This window comes from Notothenia rossii (genome assembly GCF_949606895.1).
Source record: "Notothenia rossii genome assembly, chromosome: 8".
Taxonomy (NCBI): domain Eukaryota; kingdom Metazoa; phylum Chordata; class Actinopteri; order Perciformes; family Nototheniidae; genus Notothenia; species Notothenia rossii.
The window spans coordinates 60,641,720-60,661,216 of NC_136906.1; the positions used below are offsets into that span (position 1 = coordinate 60,641,720).

The following is a 19,497-nucleotide window of genomic DNA, read 5'->3' on the forward strand; positions in this document are numbered from 1 at the left end:
CAACACTGAAGTCATCATTCCTCTAATTCTGATTTAACTGACGGTAGCCCCTCCCTGCCTCAATCTCCATTACATCTGTAATGACAGCACAGATGTTGCACTACGACACAGAATAAGGTGCTGCTTGGTGCCGTGTCATAATCAACGCGACAACTGCAATCACTTGAAGCTAATTCTGTCAGCAGTCTCTACATCTGGGCAGACCACTTTGTTTTGTTTGTTTACATACAAAAAATGCCATTATTTAGAACTTTGAGGAGTATTTTTATTGTTCCTTGATATGTCTCGAAAGGATGCAGTCAAATAAAACAATACATCATACATTCAGAAATAAACCGCCCCCAAAGGCACATTTTCACAAAAAAAATTGCACAATATTTGAAGGACCTCAACTGTAAACAACATAAATAAAAGCCTGTCATATCATCCCTTTTTTTTAATAATATATTATTAATATTAACAATGTGCAAACAAAACATCATATGTTCGATAAATATAATTGTAAACTCAGAGATACACATTGATATATCAGCCTCTACATTTTCAAATAGTGCAGTTGGGGAAGACTTTAAAGAGTTGGTTGTTGGTGCTGGTGGTGGTATTATGTGTGTGTGTTTGTGTTTTAAGGAAGAAGGGAGGGGTACATGCGGAAGACCAACAGATGGATACACATGGTTGACCATCTGCACGGGAACCAGACTTTGCTTTTCTGGAGTTTGGGAGTTTTGGGATATCTGTTGGCAGGTAAGCACACACTGTCAAAGTAAGCCTTGACAGCAGCACTTCAGCACCTGTGATGGTGAAGAGCTGAACATATCTACATTATGCTCTCCCGCAGGTAGATTAATATGCTGTAAAATCATCAAAAGCAGCACACACTGCAGAATAAAGACACATTATAAGTTATAGGAGGCCGTTAGACTGCAATCGGAGTAGGTGAGATTTAGGTATAGGGGTTTAGTGTTACAGGGGTCTTTGTAGTCAGGAGTGTCCAAACGGAGACTGTGTGTCTAGGGGTCTCTGGACGATGACAGCGTTGGACAAATCGGCCTCTTCAAGACTCAATTCCTTGTCGCCCAGCTCACGGATAGGAACTGATGTTGTCAGGATAAAAGGTGGGCATCTCCTCTGGCAGCGTGCCACAAAATCATGAACATCAGTTATCCTAGAAAAGAACAAGAGACAGAATTAGAGCTAGATCAAGATGGAATGTAGAGAATTACACTGTGAAGATAAATAAACTCAATTCTGATTGGTTCATTTTTTGGTCTGTGATTTCTGTAAAGCAGAACGTTGCTACGAATAACAGACTATTGCTATGGAAAAACTGATCATAGATTCTGGAGGACCTCAAAAAAGTTGAGAGCTTAAAGAGCTGGACAACAGAGAAATCAACTAAATGAACATGAGGTAACACTGAATAGGTTATTGTAGTGTTTAAAGAATGGTTGATTGTAAAGAAAAATATCAACTGACACGTTACAGGGCAGAAAACCCTCAATCAGAAGCTGTGGTAATTTAATGTTTAGGTTAAACCAGTGGTTCCCAAGCCTTTTCAGTCGGGCCCCCCTTGGGTAATTGGAAATATGTTCCGGACCCCCCCCCAACCCGGTTCCCATCTATATTGGTAGGATTAATTGTATATTGTTGTAAAAAACATTACATTTTCTCTGCTAATAATAAGAAGATACAAAGATCCAACTAATTTTATATTTTATTATGGATTACACATGAACAAAAGTGCTTGTAATAGATACTGTCAATTCATTTGGCCTAATTAAAACTGGTTGGCCTTCTTCCCTGAGTAGTAGATTTTTTTAATTCAAATTTCTTTAAGAAAAATATATTAATTAACTACTATTTCTACAGCAGGTTGCAAACGATCACATCACTTTACCATTCCTATTCCACACATAGCTTATCAATTACTTGTGTGTGCTTGCTTTCCCTTGCAGATCTTCTCAAACCGGGGCTGTTGTTTTGAGACTGCCACTCTCAGTTCATTCTCAATGTTCAGCTTTGATCTGTATTTCGTTTTGATGGCAGCAACCGCAGAAAAGTCTATCTCACACAAGTAGGATGTTGCAAAAGGCAGCAGTATGCCAACAGCTCTCTGACCAATGACATATTTTCGAGCAGTGCTTTATTACAATTGAATAATAATAATAATAATAATAATAATAATACATTTGATTTATATAGCACACTTTAAAAACAACATCATCTCAAGGTGCTTCACAAAGCTAAAAGGAGAAAATAATAAAATAAAAAAATCTTCCCGCACCCCCCCCTGCAGTACCTGGGTCGCGCCCCACAGTTTAAAAACCACTGGGTTAAACATTAAACGATTAAACTTACTAGAATGGAAATGTTCAGTTTAACATGAATAACAGCCATTGTAAAAGACAATGTTTGACTTTTTGCATCTGAGAGTACGCTATGGTCCGCTAGGGTCTTTGTGACATACATTCTGTCATCCCAGGGTGTACGCAAAGGCTCTTTGCAGACGTGGAAAGTGGTGGCATACTAATATAATGCGATTGGGTGGTACACCTAGTCCAAGAGGACAACATAAACCGGACTACTACACATCCATGGCAGCAGCCCATATACTTGTCCGTTTGATAGTATAACCAAGACTTAAGCAGGCAAATCTTAACAAGACTACAAACTTAAGTTGCTATGGGCACAATGTTAATATAGCAACGCAATTCATACCGTGGAATGATTATTTTTCTTAACAGTAGCAATACAATCACTTTTAAAACATAAAATGGGTGTCACATTTTGTGGCAAATATTTACATTACATTATATATACTTGTAATAATGGGGATAAAGTACTGGAAGCGGGTTGAAAATTGAACCCCTTCAGGGTTATTTTAGACCTGTTCACCCAGTCAGGGGGCATTTTGTAATAATGACCTGCTCTCTGTACATTATCCCTTTAACAATAAAGATAGGCAGAACTATACATCTCCTCAACAGCAAAGCATTTACCCCCCAAATACTATACTCTCTCTTGTGACCCTTGATGTCTTTCTGAAGCACTATACTAGTAACATCATCCATTATTAATCACGGCCCAGCATACACAAGCGATCTTAAGGAGGCCCAGTCCTCTAACACTGAGGCCAGCTGAAGGGTGGAGGGGTTCAGCCCTCCCTATGCTTTAGCTACTAACCCTGTTATATAAATGCTGCATCCCAGTTACGCAATCCCTCTCTGGGGATTTTATAGATCCACTCCGTTGCTACATCTCGGATTATGTTTTCTGCAGCCCCATGCACTGTGGCAAGGGGATATAACATGCACCATTCCTTCAACTCAAGCAGCCTAGAACAAAGCATTACGTAATCTTCAAACAAACCCTCTCACAACCTCACAGAGATGTATAAACAAAAGTCTTATGTAATCCATTGAACTACTTTTTTTCCTGCGATGCTTAAGATTATACGGGATTTACTTTCAGTATAGCAGGGGTAGAGAGTGTCGATGTATATTGTCTTCGCTGAATACTGAAGTATGTTTTTGATATGCAGATATTATTTGATGTATATATGATGTCAAGCTGAGTTGTGTGTTTTTTGGACCTTGTGATACGCACCGGTGCGATAGGTTAAACCTCTGCACCAATCTCCTGCCGTCAGCCAACCAGATCTGCAGGGAGGTAACAGGAAGGGTGTGGTCTAGTGTTACCATGGGAATAGGAGGAGATTCTCCATCCTCTTGCACAGATGGTGACCTGACCACTACTCTGGGTGCAACACTGGGGATGGACAGGGATACAGATAAAAAGATTAAAAAACAGTTAAAAGGGCATAACGCATATGTACTGTGCATTTTTATAACAGTCTACTCCCAGGTGTAAATGGTCAACATCTCAGGTTAAATCGTTTGTGGACTCTCTGGAAAATGTAGTATTCATACAGAGAAATGTTGAGCCTCTGACTTCATCAGGACTGTGTGCTATGATTTGCCTGTGGGTGTTTTGATACCTGGATTTAGAGGGACACCTAGTGGTATACAGTAATATAATATATTGGGACTTAAAACTAACACTACTTCTTTTTTAAAGGCAACTCAACAGGTTTATTATTGGTTATATTATTATTCCAAATTTGGTAAACCTTTACATAAAGGTTGTGTCTATAAGGCATTTTAGGCATTCTCAAGACATTATAATGCATACTTTTACTGAATTGACTGTGCTGTGTTAAGTCAAACAACGCCCCAGAGGTGTTGTAAACTCAATGTAAATTGCAGGTTCTAGTGGCTTCTTGCTTAATAAAAGGTGTATGAAACTACAGTATAACACAATTTAAAAAAGAACATAGATCTTCAAAAAGGCCAAAAATAATTCACATTGCAAACCAAGACTCAAATCCACACCAAATCTAATGGGTTAATCTGTGGTTGATGCTACACCCTTCAATGGAGTGTCATGAATTTTTTACTTTTAATTTTCAGTCATTCTGATGACAAAGAATGGAACAAACACAACTAACATAACCTTATTAGAGGTGGTACATTTCATGAGTTACGAGCAGTGTTTTGCTGGCTGCAAGTATCAGAAAATCACATACAATGCTGTATGCTCACAAAGTCAAGCTGTTATTGAGGTTTATTAGACATTATTCCATTTCAGAAACGTTGAATTTATTATACGTTATAATACATAAACAGCTGTTCTCTATATGTGTTCATAACAGACGAGAGTCATTATAATGTGCTGTGAAACTGAGGAGTCAATGCCTTTTTTCAAACTGTTATCCCTTCGGCATTGAGTTGTAACTCATAATAAATGCTAAACCTATAACACATTATGTCCAACACTTATAAACCTTGCTATATAATGACATGTGTGACTTTAATAAAGAGTCATTTGAAGGCTTATATATGCAGCATTATGTCTTACGAATGTGCACAGAATGCTTTATATACATGACCTTCATATAGTGTTACAGACAATTATTTATTTTCAACATAGTTAATACTCCCGAATGTAACCTTTGTAATATTTTCACAACATCGATCTCTTACCTGCCGAGTCGGTATCCTCGGCCGCTGAAGGGATGAAAGGCCTTTTTCCTGGGGACATAATTTTCCTCCGTCAGGTCCTCCACACTGATCTCCAGCTCCTCCTCCTCTGCTCTGCTCCCCCACTCTGCTGGAAGCTCCCTGGGAAAGATAAAAGACCGGAGTCAGATACATCAATATGACAAATGAGCACTAACGAGCATTATGCTTGATCTATCTTATGTCGCCTGGTTGTAGTCTGTAGGAACTGCTCATTTCCCTTTGGGGACCTATGTTCCAACATAATCGAACCAAGGACACGTATTATGTTACATTGGAGTGAAATACTTATAGGTACATATAGGGTACAGCTCTCGATAGAAAACAATGCATGCATAGAGCATGGGAACATTTTCTTATAGAGTTTGTCAGCATTTGTTAATTATTTTAAAAATAAAATCAGAAAATAGTTCATTCACCAGCTAAACATTATCTGAATTTCCTCTTTTTTTGTTATAGAAACACGCTGATTCTTGTCTGGGGTCAATCTGAATAAAAATGCGTTATCCAAATGTTTTTTGCAACAATTCTCCAACCTAGGTTTATTCACTGTGGGAACCCCAATTATCATATTAATAGTTGAGGACAGGAATTTAAACAACGTAATACCAGTCTTCAATAAATAAGAAAACGAGAAAGAAAGAAAGTGAGAGATAGCGAGCCAAACTTCTACTTAATTTGATATAATGTAATGTAGTCAGTTTTTTATTAGCTGTGACCAGCAACTTTATTGCTTTTCAAAATTGGCATGGAGGTCAAGTGTTTGTGAGGATGTGTGTGTGCCGGACGCATGAACACCTGGATGCACTCAGTCGCATCTATTGTGAATTGTTTTTTTCACCTTAGACATTGCCTTAATAAGTCACTGATACCTATTTCAGTGGTTTGTCATGAACTGAAATATAACTCTGAAATGTGATTTCTCAATACAACCCTGAGCCAACAGAAACATCCAGTAATAAAACACAATACCGGAATAACATTTTTTGACATCATAATAATAATAGCACTGCTTCGTTATTTGCTTTTGAACGACTGGAGAAAAATATGTATTGCAATATCGGACCATCGCCGGTGGCATCTTTCTGGGAAATATTCAAATAATTTGCAAAAGTACAAGTACTATTAATACACTGTGAAAATACTCTGTTGTATATATTATTATTATTATTATTATTATTGCATTATATTATGTGTATATACAGTGGGGCAAAAAAGTATAAAGTCAGCCACCAATTGTGCAAGTTCTCCCACTTAAAAAGATGAGAGAGGCCTGTAATTTTCATCCTAGGTATACCTCAACTATGAGAGACAAAATGAGAAAAAAACCTAGAAGATCACATTGTCTGATTTTTAAAGAAATTATTTGCAAATTATGGTGGAAATAAGTATTTGGTCACCTACAAACAAACAAGATTTCTGGCTCTCACAGACCTGTAACTTCTTCTTTAAGAGCCTCCTCTGTCCTCCACTTGTTAACTGTATTAATGGCACCTGTTTGAACTCGTTATCAGTATAAAAGACACCTGTCCACAACCTCAAACAGTCACACTCCAAACTCCACTATGGCCAAGACCAAAGAGCTGTCAAAGGACACCAGAAACAAAATTGTAGACCTGCACCAGGCTGGGAAGACTGAATCTGCAATAGGTAAGCAGCTTGGTGTGAAGAAATCAACTGTGGGAGCAATTATTAGAAAATGAAAGACATACAGGACCACTGATAATCTCCCTCGATCTGGGGCTCCACGCAAGATCTCACCCCGTGGGGTCAAAATTATCACAAGAACGGTGAGCAAAAATCCCAGAAACACACAGGGGGACCTAGTCAATGACCTGCAGAGAGCTGGGACCAAAGTAACGAAGGCTACCATCAGTAACACACTACGCCGCCAGGGACTCAAATCCTGCTGTGCCAGACGTGTCCCCCTGCTTAAGCCAGTACATGTCCAGGCCCGTCTGAAGTTTGCTAGAGAGCATTTAGATGATCCAGAAGAGGATTGGGAGAATGTCATATGGTCAGATGAAACCAAAATAGAACTTTTTGGTAAAAACTCAACTAGACGCGTTTGGAAGAGAAAGAATGCTGAGTTGCATCCAAAGAACACCATACCTACTGTGAAACATGGGGGTGGAAACATCATGCTTTGGGGCTGTTTTTCTGCAAAGGGAACAGGACGACCTATCCGTGTAAAGGAAAGAATGAATGGGGCCATGTATCGTGAGATTTTGAGTGACAACCTCCTTCCATCAGCAAGGGCATTGAAGATGAAACGTGGCTGGGTCTTTCAGCATGACAATGATCCCAAACACACCGCCCGGGCAACGAAGGAGTGGCTTCGTAAGAAACATTTCAAGGTCCTGGAGTGGCCTAGCCAGTCTCCAGATCTCAACCCCATAGAAAATCTTTGGAGGGAGTTGAAAGTCTGTGTTGCCCAGCGACAGCCCTAAAACATCACCGCTCTGATCTGAGATCTGCATGGAGGAATGGGCCAAAATACCAGCAACAGTGTGTGAAAACCTTGTGAAGACTTACAGAAAACGTTTGACCTCTGTCATTGCCAACAAAGGGTAAATAACAAAGTATTGAGATTAACTTTAGTTTTGGATCAAATACTTATTTTCCACCATCATTTGCAAATAAATTCTTTAAAAATCAGACAATGTGATTTTCTGGATTTTTTTTTTCATTTTGTCTCTCATAGTTGAGGTATATCTAGGAGGAAAATTACAGGCCTCTCTCATCTTTTTAAGTGGGAGAACTTGCACAATTGGTGGCTGACTAAATACTTTTTTGCCCCACTGTATGTCGGCTACTCGTTTCAGAAAAATGGCCCATCTTATATACTATTATATATAAGATCATTATTACTCATGTATGATTGTAAAAGCAGCATTTATTGTTGTGTACTATTTTGTACAAAACTACTTTTCATAATGGTTGATTGCTTGATTGCTGTTGATTGCTTTACATTACATATCACTTGTTAGACGCTTTTATCCAATGGGACTTGCATACAGTACACTCAATACTGTGGGCGATCCCTACAGGAGCAATTTGGGGTGAAGTGTCACAGAGTAAAGGCCAGTAGGTAAACTTTATAAAGACAGACCTCTTTGCACTTACTCAGCTAGTTGTTAAGTCACCAGTATTCACCAGCAGCCCTATAACAGCTTAAGAATCTATGTTTTTGTTTGGTATAACCGTTATATAATCGTACTCAATACACCTGTAAGACCTGTTCAATTCATTCACTCACCCCCTTTTGATGGAATCCAGGAAGTCTTGATTCTTTGGTATGGAGTAGCTGCGAAACTCCTCATCATTAACAGTGAAGCCATCCTTCCAGAGCCTCACCACCATTTCCACCTGGAATGAGGCCCACAAAATGAATCCTAAAAAACCTAACACTGTTATATTAGATAAAAACATTGTACGGTCAAAACTCCCAAAATATGTCTAAGGACATAATGAGATGTTCCTGTGCTAGCTGCAGAAGGCCCATGTGCAGAGAGATGAGCCCGGAGGTTTAGAGGTAAACATTTGAAGCTGACCTTTGACGTCCCTGAGGCATCGTAACAGATCTTCTCCACCTCATCAAGGAGGTCTTCTACCGAGAAGGTACGCCTCATTGGAGCCCCGTCTTCATTTTCTTCACTGGAACCCATCAAGAAATAGACAAGTGTATGATTCGGTCATTTTATGTCTTATTGAATTCAGCCAGTAGGGACAGGCTTTATTGTGCAGAAACATTGCATTAGTGACTTCTCACCCCCACATTTGGTTAAGGGTGCAGGTTTGTAAAGTATTATAGCAACCCTGACATTAAATTAAAGTCTTACATTTTGTATTATGATATGACTAAAAATACGGTGAAGCAGTTTTTGACAATGAACATCTTGGATGTAAGGCTTGCTCCAACTATGCTCATCAACTAAGTTTTTTTTGTAATATATAAGTGGGAGAAGAAAAAAAAATTACACACGTAAAATAAATGTAAAATAGTATAAAATATAGGGTGTAAACATAAACGTAAATAAGATGTGTAAAACATTTAAAATTAAGTAATTTGTACAAAATGTAACAAATAAATGTAAAGGCAACAGGACTGCAGTAAATGTGAAATATGCCTAATACATATATAGATAAATGTAAACAGTTGGTAAAACAGTAATTAAAGTACATAGAGGTAAAGTAAGATTTATAAGGGATTTTAAGGAAAAATAATTATCAATTTGTTGTGACCTACCAATTTTCATCTTTCTCCTCCCCCACAGTGTCCATCTCTTTCAGGCCTCTGTGCGTTTTCCATCTATAATAAAACGAGTGGACAGGACAAACGTCACAATTAGGCCTAGCTATCACAGCTTTAAAAGCATATTTAATACATCTCGAGGAAACCTTTATTAGCTCAATGGTTTAATATAAAATGTATTCACAGGCATTCACAAGTCAATTGTATAGAGCTCTATGTTATAAGTTAACATATCGATAAACAGCCAGGCAGCCTGTAGCGTTTTCGTTAATTATGTAAGTGGGCGTATGAAGACATGGCTGCGCACATAGCCAACGACGTAGGACCTTTTGTGTATCGTAACAACATGGCTTATATATACACACACATACACACTGTAGATGCTCATCTGCATGCGCGTATTATTGGTAATGTCAAATAAAGATTACCAGTCTGTGTTTTCTCGGTTAATCCCGGGCTACACATCTGCAGCCAGCCATACATTTTCCTTCAGTGGCTCTTCTGCTGCCGAGCAACGTGTGTGACGTAGTAGTGCCGTACGTCGTCTCCTCTTGTCGTAGTGAAACTGTACCGCTGAGCTCAGCAGTCTTGCAATTGAAACAGAAATTGATTATCTATGTATGTATCTATATGTATCTATCTCTGTATCTACCTATATTTTTCTGTTTTTCCTAATGGCAATTTAAATGTACACTGCATTTACACACCACTATCACAAGTTATGTAATACCAATAATTCAGTTATTATGTGCGTTATTATTATCACAAGCCTCTTTCTTTACAGTGATTCCCTTATAGCGTTGCAATAACTTTCTTAATATATATAGTGCATCAGTGGTACAGTGAGAACACATTTGCACATCTGGACTGTATAATGTCCTCATCCTCTGTGGGGCTTAACCCTTAGATGCATAAGTGGGTCTTTTTGGACCCGGTGCGGTGGTTTTCTTGAAGTATCTTTGTAATTACATTTTTTTATCATTTCATATTCCAGTTATTCCTCAAAAAATATGTTTTGGATATCATGCCATTCACATTTTAAATTTAAATGTTATACATTTTAAGAAATTGTAGTTTTTGTATTTCTACCCCAAGCTTCCATAAGTGGGTCAAAAATGACCCGCAAGCATTTTCTATTGAATCCTATGAGAACCTTTGATTCTTCTCACCTGTTGCTGTCAGGAATAAATTCACTGTAGACCACACAGACTACATCACAAGTGACATCTCTCAGGAAGATTATTTTACACAGCAAGATCTAATACCTGTCAGTATAATAATAAAAATAATAATGATAATAATAATAATAATACATTATATTTGTATAGGGCTTTTCAAGGACCCAAAATGGCTTTACAATATAAGGGAAGGTTTTGGGGGGGGGGGCTATGAGTAGACAAGAGGAAAAGAGATGAGTTTTGAAAAAGGACTGGAATACTGTGGGGGTCTCAGAATAGCGGAGATCTTTGCATCAATATGTTCAAAACGGTTTTTTTCAAAATGTAAAAGAAATGTCTAAAATTATAAATTGTGAAAAATTAAATATAAAATATTTCTAATGTGAACCAAAAGTGATTTGTGAAAATGACAAAAATGGCATAAAAACACATATTATTCTAATACGAGTCCTTGTAGACCCACTTAGAGTGTAGGGTCCAGTCACTCGTGCATCTAAGGGTTAAGACGTTAACAATCCTATGTAGATTCTTTATTCAAAATCATCATTCTACTAGTATTATACACATTTTGATTGTACATCACTGCACTTTTATTGGACTGCCATCAGATTTTTTTTTTAACTATGTCTATCATCACTTAATGTTCCCATTCAATCATACAAGTGTCAAATTGAGTTTTAGATGTATAAGATAACCTCATGTAAAACAAGCCATATATAACTTTTCATAAAGATGTGTTCAGGTGGTGAAGTGTTCCAGTGAGGGGACAGTGCGGACAATCATTGCCATGCCCCATAATTAACACTATTATAACCGCAATTAATTAGTGCTTATATAATTTTTTTAATGGCCAGGATTCCCTGGCTGAAATTATCTTGTTTTTGAATGGGATATATAATAATCATTTATTTTAACCATTAGGCTATTGTGTGTTATATTCACACATTATCTTGAAGAGTATTACTCAAGGATGGATTAATTTGTTTGTTTCTCAAAGAATCAACACTTAAAAATATTACTAATTAACTATTTTCAGCATCAAAAACATTAAAATTGGTGTTGTCTAGTAATTGCAGAACATTCGAGAATTATAACAGGTTTACATCTAGTTATCAGTGGGGGGTAGTCCATTTTTTGGAACACAGACAAACAATGTTTTATGGAATAGAAATACAAATACTTGTGATCGTGGTTTTTTTAAAACACAGCTTAAACAAAAATCACGAAACAGATGGCTGGCGCAGTTGCATATTCAGTCAAGCCAGAAATAGAACAAGCAACACACGCACACACAAACACACACAGGTTTGGGTTTCAGCAGTGGTCCCCAAACTGGAGTCACACGATCCCATAGGGGTTCTGGAGAGGAGAACAGGAAGTTCTTGGCAAACTACACATTTGTTAAATGTGCCTTTTTCGTTTTAGGAAACCGAGTGAGATTAAAGGCTTCAAGTGTTCCAATCTAGTGCAGACTGAACAAAACGAAAAACAGATAGTCTTTGTTGGTCAACAATGTAAATTCTTTCTGACAGACATTATGTTTTTTTTTAAACTTTAAGAGTGAAACATGATGCTTATGATTTCCCTAACTTAGACCACATGCAATAAGGTTGTACTAAATAAAGACACAATGTTTGATAGTCGTAATAACAAGTGTGTCTCTGGGAAAGCCTGCAAATACTTTATTGAAGTCATTGCAATACTTTTTCATTATATTTCCAAACTTCTGAAGTTAAAGACTGGGGTTTAAGTGTCTGAATAGACATCATATATTTAGTCATATTATATGTATATACATATATATTTTACACATTTTGTGGAATAGAGATGATAGAGAATGAGTAGACTTTATTTTTAGGGTTTAAATGTTTAATGCAATCTCTAAACCCTGAAGACAAAGCACACTGATATTCATATCTGAACGGAACACTGTGTACTCAACTTTACAAAGGTTGAATGTATTAATTTCATTCTTTTATTTTTCGGTTTATACTTCCTTTTGGGATGTTTGTGTTACATGAAGGAATTTACCTAACTTTATGGAATTCTGTATCCTCATTGTCCACTGTAAATACCCCTACTGTATATTGGACATTATAACCCATAATAACTTTACACAAGGTTTCTATTAATTACAATAGTCTCTCTGTGAAATGTATAGTATGTTTATGATGATTAGGCTACTGTTTTTGTGCTTGTTTTGTCCAGTCAGCAAATGTTATTGCACCTGCCAAACAGTCAGACCCACATCCAGAGAGAGAGAGAGAGAGAGAGAGAGAGAGAGAGAGAGAGAGAGAGAGAGAGAGAGAGAGAGAGAGAGAGAGAGAGAGAGAGAGAGAGAGAGGAGTGAGGGAGATAGACAGGGAGAGAGAGAAATGGCGCCTCGATGCTGCGCTCACTGAGGCAGTGTTTGGAGCCGGCTAGGGAGATCCAGTAAGGGCAGACAAAAGGAAAAAACATGGTGAATACAAGGAAAAGCTCACAGCCGGGAAGCGATCTCTTCATATCCTCGAGGACTAGGTCGTCGTCGAGAACCGAGACGAACTCTGAGGAACATGTAAGCCGGTCTCTTTTCTTTGCCGGGTGAGCTAGCTGCCTCTGCTAGTTGGCTAGCTAGCTGTAGCTGTGGCCTCAAGGTGCCCAACATGATGTGCTATTTACAGCAAAGTAAAAGCAATTTCAAAGTTGACACCCACTCAGTCACGAAGATACACAATAAAAGACTTGCATGCACTTATTCATAAGCGTGTCATTTGTACTGAACGCATTGCACAGCTGTCAAAGTACAAGCTAGCGACGCTAACTCCTGGCTAGCCCTAAGTTGAGTTCCCTTTGTGTTTGGCAATTTCACCCGGCTGACTTGTTTCAGCTTTGTCTCCACTAACTAGCCCTCTACCAAAAGACAACTGTATTTGTACACGAGGGCATAAGCATTACACCATGCTGGAAGTATTGGCTAAGTTATTTATCCAAATGTGAAAAGATAAACCTTTAGTTTTGCTAGCGTCTGTAGGTTATAGCTAGCCCAACAACTAGCTTACAGTGGGGGAAGGGAGTCCCAGGTTCCAAACAGTTGGCTGGCTCAAGTCCCGTATTTAGCAAGTCTGGACTTGGCGAACTTTCTGATGTAAATGCCCCAATGCCCCACAGACAGCAGGATGTTCACATTTTCGGTTTAAACGTTATACCAAATGCTATTTGTCTACGTGTTCGAAGTGCACCCTTAATGTATAGCTTGTGTTATTGCTCTGATCGCCTGACCTACTAGCTGTCTGACAGTCTTTGTCTCTAAAATGTAAACATTGAAATTACGCAAGGCAAGAGGCTCCGTATTTCCGCAATATTATAGCATTTAACACATGTGTTGCATGCTACTTTGATCATGTATTATCACAAGAACATTCTTGAGTTTTAACGTGCTTCGGAAAGGTTTCTCGTTAAGTTAGGGGTTACAGATTTGGAATCAGTCCGGGCTGCGTGTCGCAAGAAAGGCTAACTGAGGACACATGATTTAGCGTTCAGTGACTGTAAAACTTGAAAGTTATGCCTTTACACTTTCTCAATTCAGATTGTTTTGGAACACTAAACTCTCATTCCTGTCTTGAGACCATGGCCACTTTTAAGTCTGTCTGCATCGATCTATCTATCCAGTCTGTCAGAGAGACAAACCCCTCGGCAGGCATTACAGACAGTTGCCTATGACAACAGTGAGATATGCTCTCATATCAGGGGGGAATTGAATTGAATTGATTTATTTAAAACAAGGGACAGTGTACATTAATCAACATATTAAAAGCATGTAAAAGTACTCAAATTAGCCAAAAGGCTAGTTTTCATCGATAGTCCCTTTGCCAGATGGTGATAGACATCTTAAAAGCAATAAAAGTTAAACTGTGAAGGGCGTAAGCATCAAGGACATGTGTCTGGTTGGTGCTCTGTTGTGATTCAGGAGTACATTGAGGATGGGTTCAAGGTGTCTTGTCTCAGCATAACACTGTATTTTGATATGTTGCTCGTGCTTTAATGTTTTCCTGGATTACATTTTTACCTTGATTTGTTTAAACTGGCCTATTATTTGCTAAATATTCTGGCTTTACGACTTTAACAACACTTGTGAAGTAACACTGTGCAATATATCCTTTCTTACAATTTATTATTGCTTACTGCTACTTCAAGACGTATGTGTTTGCTACATGCTGCTGCTTATGTTCAACCATATTTGTGTACTTGATTTTTTCACTAACATGTGCTTGCATCTTTATATGTTAGTGTACTCATTTTAGTTTTTCCCTTTTATCTGCCCTGTCCCTTTTGCTGTAACATTTACATTTCCCCCGCTGTAGCACACATACCATAATTTTGATACTGATTTTTGATGATTGATTGGATTTATGTTTTAATGCTAATTGTTGTGAAAGGTTGTCAATGTATGATGTGTCACCTTTTTCTGTTGTCCTGATTGTCATGTTTGAATTGTGGTTGTCCAACAGAAGGAGCCCAGTAGTGATGTGAGCAGTCCCAGCAGCCCACGCTTGGCTCCCCCTTCCAAGCGAACGCGGCGGCAGACGGCCTCTGAGCCCAGCTCCAGCGACACCTCTCCGTCCCCACAGACCAAAGCCCAGAGGGTCAGCTGGGAAATTCCCACCTACCGCACCAGGTGATTTCCTGGCCTTTGTTTCCCTTTTCACAAGTAACTCTGAATGTATAATATTGTGCCACACAATAATTGTGTAGTTTGTGACTTTATACTCATTGGCAGAAATATGAATGTATTGTGATGACAAAGTTGTCTGTACCAAGTTTTAATAAGCAAGGTTTACTCTAGACGGCTGTCTGTCACTGGCTGTAAAGTCAGATCTCATTCTTCTCATAATATTTATTGTAATGAGGTAAACAGGCAAACTTAAACACGAGCACACAAATATTATGTTTGAATAAATGTAGTATTTTGTGCATGCGTATTTGAACTTGTGTCTGTGTTTTCTAGGTTGTCCTCTCGCATCATGCAAAATGGCCACGGTAATGCAATTATTTTTCAATTTCTTCCTTTTTTAAAAAGCCATACATTGATCAGGTGATTTAGGAGGTATAAAAATAAATAACAATGAATATTCCTTGTTGACACTGTAGCCCATATGAGTCACCGGAATGAGGAGCGTGGAGTGGGGGATCACTCTCACATGAATGGACATGTGGAGCCGAAGAGGAGCTGCCGAGTGAAGAAGAGCCAATTCGAACACCTCAATCAGAGCCTGCTGTTCGACCAGCTGGTCAACAGGTAGCTAGCAGTCACACTACTGACACCTCGCTTTCACCTTACACAAGAGAAACAGGAAGTAAGCATGACTTAAATGATATAAGCATACCTTATCTATATTGGAATATATGGAAATTAATTCTTATAGTGAAGAAAAAGCGTGATAAATCCCAAAATAATATAAATATATTTTGTTTGGTTATTGTCCAGGTGTGCATCCTTCACAAAGCTTACCTATGGAAAGCACACTTTGTACTTAAATATTAATCAATTATTGAACACCACAACAGCGAGGCTTCAAGTCCTACACAGCTTTTCACATCATTTCACTGGGAGTACCCCCAAGTTAGAGTCAGCACTACTACAGGGCTATGCCCAAATCAGAACCTTTTTGATTCTGGCTGAAGTTTTACTGACACTACGTCAGCGCCTGACTTTACCTCTCCCCGGGGCTGTGGACTTAGCGCTGTGGACTTAGCGCTGTGCCCTCTCTCCCTGCAGGGAGGGACGGGGACCCCTACTTCCACCACGACTGTCGACCAGGCGGACTGCTCAGTGCGTCAGGGGTCTGCGGCCATATCGACAAACCACCCGACCCATCTTGAAACACAGACCTCGTCTTGTTTACCGTGCTTTGTGCGTGTGATATTTGTTGCCGTGTCATCACCATTCATGTCCAGAGCCTTTACAACTGACTGTTGGAAACAATGTTCACATGATTAAGCAACAACAGTCGTCTTGCTATTCAAAATATATACAATTTAATGCACAATGACTGACTTACAACAACATGAAATCAATGGCTCCACTACGGGGTAAATTGACGGATCATTGGACTTTCAGAGGACAGCTCTTTTTTACCATCATTGAACAAGAATTACGAAAAAGATAAAAACTGCACTTTAGACACTGTAAATCTTCTACCTCTGTAAGAAAAGAATGGTTAATGCATGTCTGTAAAGGTGCCTTTAGTTTGTCATATTGACTTTTGTTCTCTCTCTGTGTGTGTTTGCAGCACTGCCGAGGCTGTCCTTCAGGAAATGGACAACATCAGCAGCATCAGGCAGAACCGCGAGGTGGAGCGTCTCCGCATGTGGACAGGAGACACTGAGGAGGTAAGTGTGGCCCTGCTGTAACGGCCAACCTAAAGATGGAAAAGTATAGCTGCACTGCCTGATCATCTCATTTGAATATAACTGATACTCTAAAGCCCCTGTTTTTCCAGGAAAACATGGACATGTATTCCCGGGTGAAGCGCAGGAAATCCATGCGCAGGAGCACTTTCAGCATGCCCACACACCACAAAGCCATGAGTAAAACTGAGCAGGAGGATGAAGAGGAGGAAGGAACGGAAGGTCAGGTTCCTACTAATGTTGTACTTCTGAATCAGTGGAGCAAGAGCTAGATCATGATAACTTAATAAAACAACTCGGCTTTAACTCAAATTGATCAGAACGATGAAAAATGGATTCCTTAGTGATCTTGGAATGATTTTTTTAACAGCTCAAATGTGGTGGTATCTGAGGTTTGTAAACGGCTTTTTGGGACTTTCAGATTCTCACGGTGAGGAAGAAGAGCAGGATGCAGAGGATGAAGATGATGAAGGGGATGAAGCAGAAGAAGCAGGGGAGGACAATGACAGACGGTATAACCTGAGGCAACGAAAGGCTGTGCAGAGATATGAGGCACCACCTATTGGTAATTGCTTTTCTTTCTTTTTTTTAATAAAAGATACATTTCATTTAGCTCTGTTCGGGAATGTGTCTATTTAATGAATGATTTCTACTAGTTATATCATGTTTTAACAATTTTGAAGGCTCAGTGTGACATTTTTTTATTTTTGCTTTCTCAGAGCCGGTGAACAGAAAACAGAGCAACCCCTCACTATTTGACACCCTCAGATCTCCAGCAAGAAGAAGCCATATAAGGTTGGTGGAAACTTTGACAAAAATAGCAGTGAAATCTCATGCTAAATGTGTTACATATGTTTGAATCCTAAGCAGCCTTTGGCTAATACCTCCTGTGGTTATTAAACAAATGTTTTACACCTTCAGAAACATGATTGTGCAATGGTGCTATGCTGAATCTAGATTGTCACACTTCTCCAGAGTCAAGAAACACGCCATTCACAGCAGTGACACCACCTCGTCTTCTGATGAAGAGCGGTTCGAGCGGAGAAAAGGCAAAAGCATGACCCGGGCCAGGAACAGGTGCTGCTTTCTTTCTTCTACATTTTATTATTTCCCTTTCATCTTCCTCTCTTTTGATCCAACAAGACCTATAGCATAATTGAGATCTAAAATGTTAACATAAATGTCAAACATGTCTTTCCAACAGATGTTTGCCCATGAACCTGACTGGAGAAGACTTATCTAGTGGGGTGCTGCGTGATCGGGTGAAAGTGGGTGCCAGCTTGGCTGACGTGGATCCCATGAATCTTGATAGCTCAGTAAGTAGAAATGCTAATGATAACAATGGAAATCTGTAAAGCAGCACAGTTGAAGTCATCACAAAGATACAAAGTAGACTTGTCATTTTTTGAGTCAATTAATGTTTGAATGTATATCTTAGATTACAAATCTGTGTTTTTTTGTCAGGTGAAATTTGACCATGTGGGAGGCCTCAGTAACCACATCAAGTCACTTAAAGAGATGGTTGTGTTCCCACTGCTTTATCCTGAGATCTTTGAGAAGTTTAAGATTCAGCCCCCCAGGTGAGAAAAACCAAGATGTGTTTATTCAAAGAATGTCACTTTTCTTTATTTGGTTTTGAGGTTGACATTTTTATGTTTTGTTTATCCACTAAAACACAGTTTCCATTTCTTCTCCTGTCCCCTTTCAGAGGGTGTTTGTTCTACGGGCCTCCCGGGACGGGAAAGACTCTGGTAGCACGGGCGCTTGCCAATGAGTGTAGCCAGGGAGACAAGAAGGTTTCCTTCTTCATGAGGAAAGGAGCCGACTGCCTCAGCAAGTGGGTCGGGGAATCAGAACGCCAGCTACGCCTGCTCTTCGACCAGGTGAGTAACCTCACACACTTTGTGACATTTTTAAAGTCTATTTTCTATGCTATGATGAAGAGCAACTGATTATTGAATTTTACTGAGACACCTAGCCAGCACACTGCTGAGGGGAAGTATCCATGTAACCATAGCTTCAGTCACTTGACCTGAATTGACTTCACAATGTAAAAAGAAAACTGATGGTTGCTGAAGAACTATTTTCAGTTCAGCAGTTGTTATCATTAAATGTTATATGTTATTTAGCTTGACACTTCAATACCGTACACATGCCTATGGGAGCAATCTAGGGTTAGGTACCTTGACCAAGGATTGTTTGACATAATGACTGCAGGGACCCACTGACCCTCTGATTGGTAGAGCAGCGCATTAACCCCCTGAGCCATATGCACCCCATTTTAACTTAAAATGATCATATTACTTCTCACTTATTTTGAGAAAATGTTCTTGTTGTCTTTAGGTAAACTGAACACAATAATTAATATATTTTTTCAATGAGCTTAATATCATTTGTTTCTGTGTGATTTGACCCTTTCCTGTGTGTGCTTTTGATTAGGCTTACCTGATGAGGCCATCCATCATCTTTTTTGACGAGATTGATGGTTTGGCTCCTGTTCGCTCTAGCAGGCAAGACCAGATACACAGGTAAGGCTGATTGAAAAAGAAACCCTATTTGTACCCCCACATACATGAAAGTGCTGAAACTGCATCTG

At 39.0% G+C, this 19,497-nt stretch overlaps 2 protein-coding genes across 3 annotated transcripts in view; one reads left to right on the top strand and one right to left on the bottom strand.

The window, feature by feature from the left end:
* Positions 1–240: 240 nt before the first annotated feature.
* Positions 241–9,912, bottom strand: ubxn2a (UBX domain protein 2A). Its single transcript, XM_079643124.1, has 7 exons — positions 9,762–9,912; positions 9,328–9,390; positions 8,633–8,735; positions 8,338–8,447; positions 5,043–5,180; positions 3,607–3,768; positions 241–1,165 (listed from the first exon to the last, which is right to left on the bottom strand). Exons 2-7 carry the CDS (start codon positions 9,360–9,362, stop codon positions 982–984), a joined length of 732 nt encoding a protein of 243 aa, XP_079499250.1. The 5' UTR covers positions 9,363–9,390; positions 9,762–9,912; the 3' UTR covers positions 241–981.
* A 2,930-nt stretch (positions 9,913–12,842) lies between these two features.
* atad2b (ATPase family AAA domain containing 2B) overlaps positions 12,843–19,497 on the top strand; it is a 99,709-nt gene continuing 93,054 nt past the window's right edge. The window contains exons 1-14 of one of the 2 annotated variants that reach the window (XM_079643096.1): positions 12,843–13,068; positions 15,002–15,168; positions 15,499–15,530; positions 15,642–15,789; positions 16,270–16,404; positions 16,784–16,883; positions 16,994–17,123; positions 17,323–17,466; positions 17,621–17,696; positions 17,877–17,978; positions 18,106–18,217; positions 18,366–18,481; positions 18,610–18,784; positions 19,341–19,429. In XM_079643096.1, coding sequence (XP_079499222.1) covers positions 12,970–13,068; positions 15,002–15,168; positions 15,499–15,530; positions 15,642–15,789; positions 16,270–16,404; positions 16,784–16,883; positions 16,994–17,123; positions 17,323–17,466; positions 17,621–17,696; positions 17,877–17,978; positions 18,106–18,217; positions 18,366–18,481; positions 18,610–18,784; positions 19,341–19,429 — 1,625 coding nt within the window. In that variant the 5' untranslated portion in view covers positions 12,843–12,969. The remainder of the gene's footprint in view (positions 13,069–15,001; positions 15,169–15,498; positions 15,531–15,641; positions 15,790–16,269; positions 16,405–16,783; positions 16,884–16,993; positions 17,124–17,322; positions 17,467–17,620; positions 17,697–17,876; positions 17,979–18,105; positions 18,218–18,365; positions 18,482–18,609; positions 18,785–19,340; positions 19,430–19,497) is intronic. The other variant, XM_079643097.1, reaches the window with a different exon arrangement.

Excerpts from the sequence above, each read along its gene's own strand:
- ubxn2a (XM_079643124.1), bottom strand. The coding sequence starts at position 9,362 with ATGGACACTGTGGGGGAGGAGAAAGATGAAAATTG. Across the intron at positions 3,769-5,042 it reads CGAGGATACCGACTCGGCAG|TGTTGCACCCAGAGTAGTGG; the intron begins GTAAGAGATCGA and ends GTCCATCCCCAG. Across the intron at positions 1,166-3,606 it reads AGGTTTAACCTATCGCACCG|GATAACTGATGTTCATGATT; the intron begins GTGCGTATCACA and ends GTTCTTTTCTAG.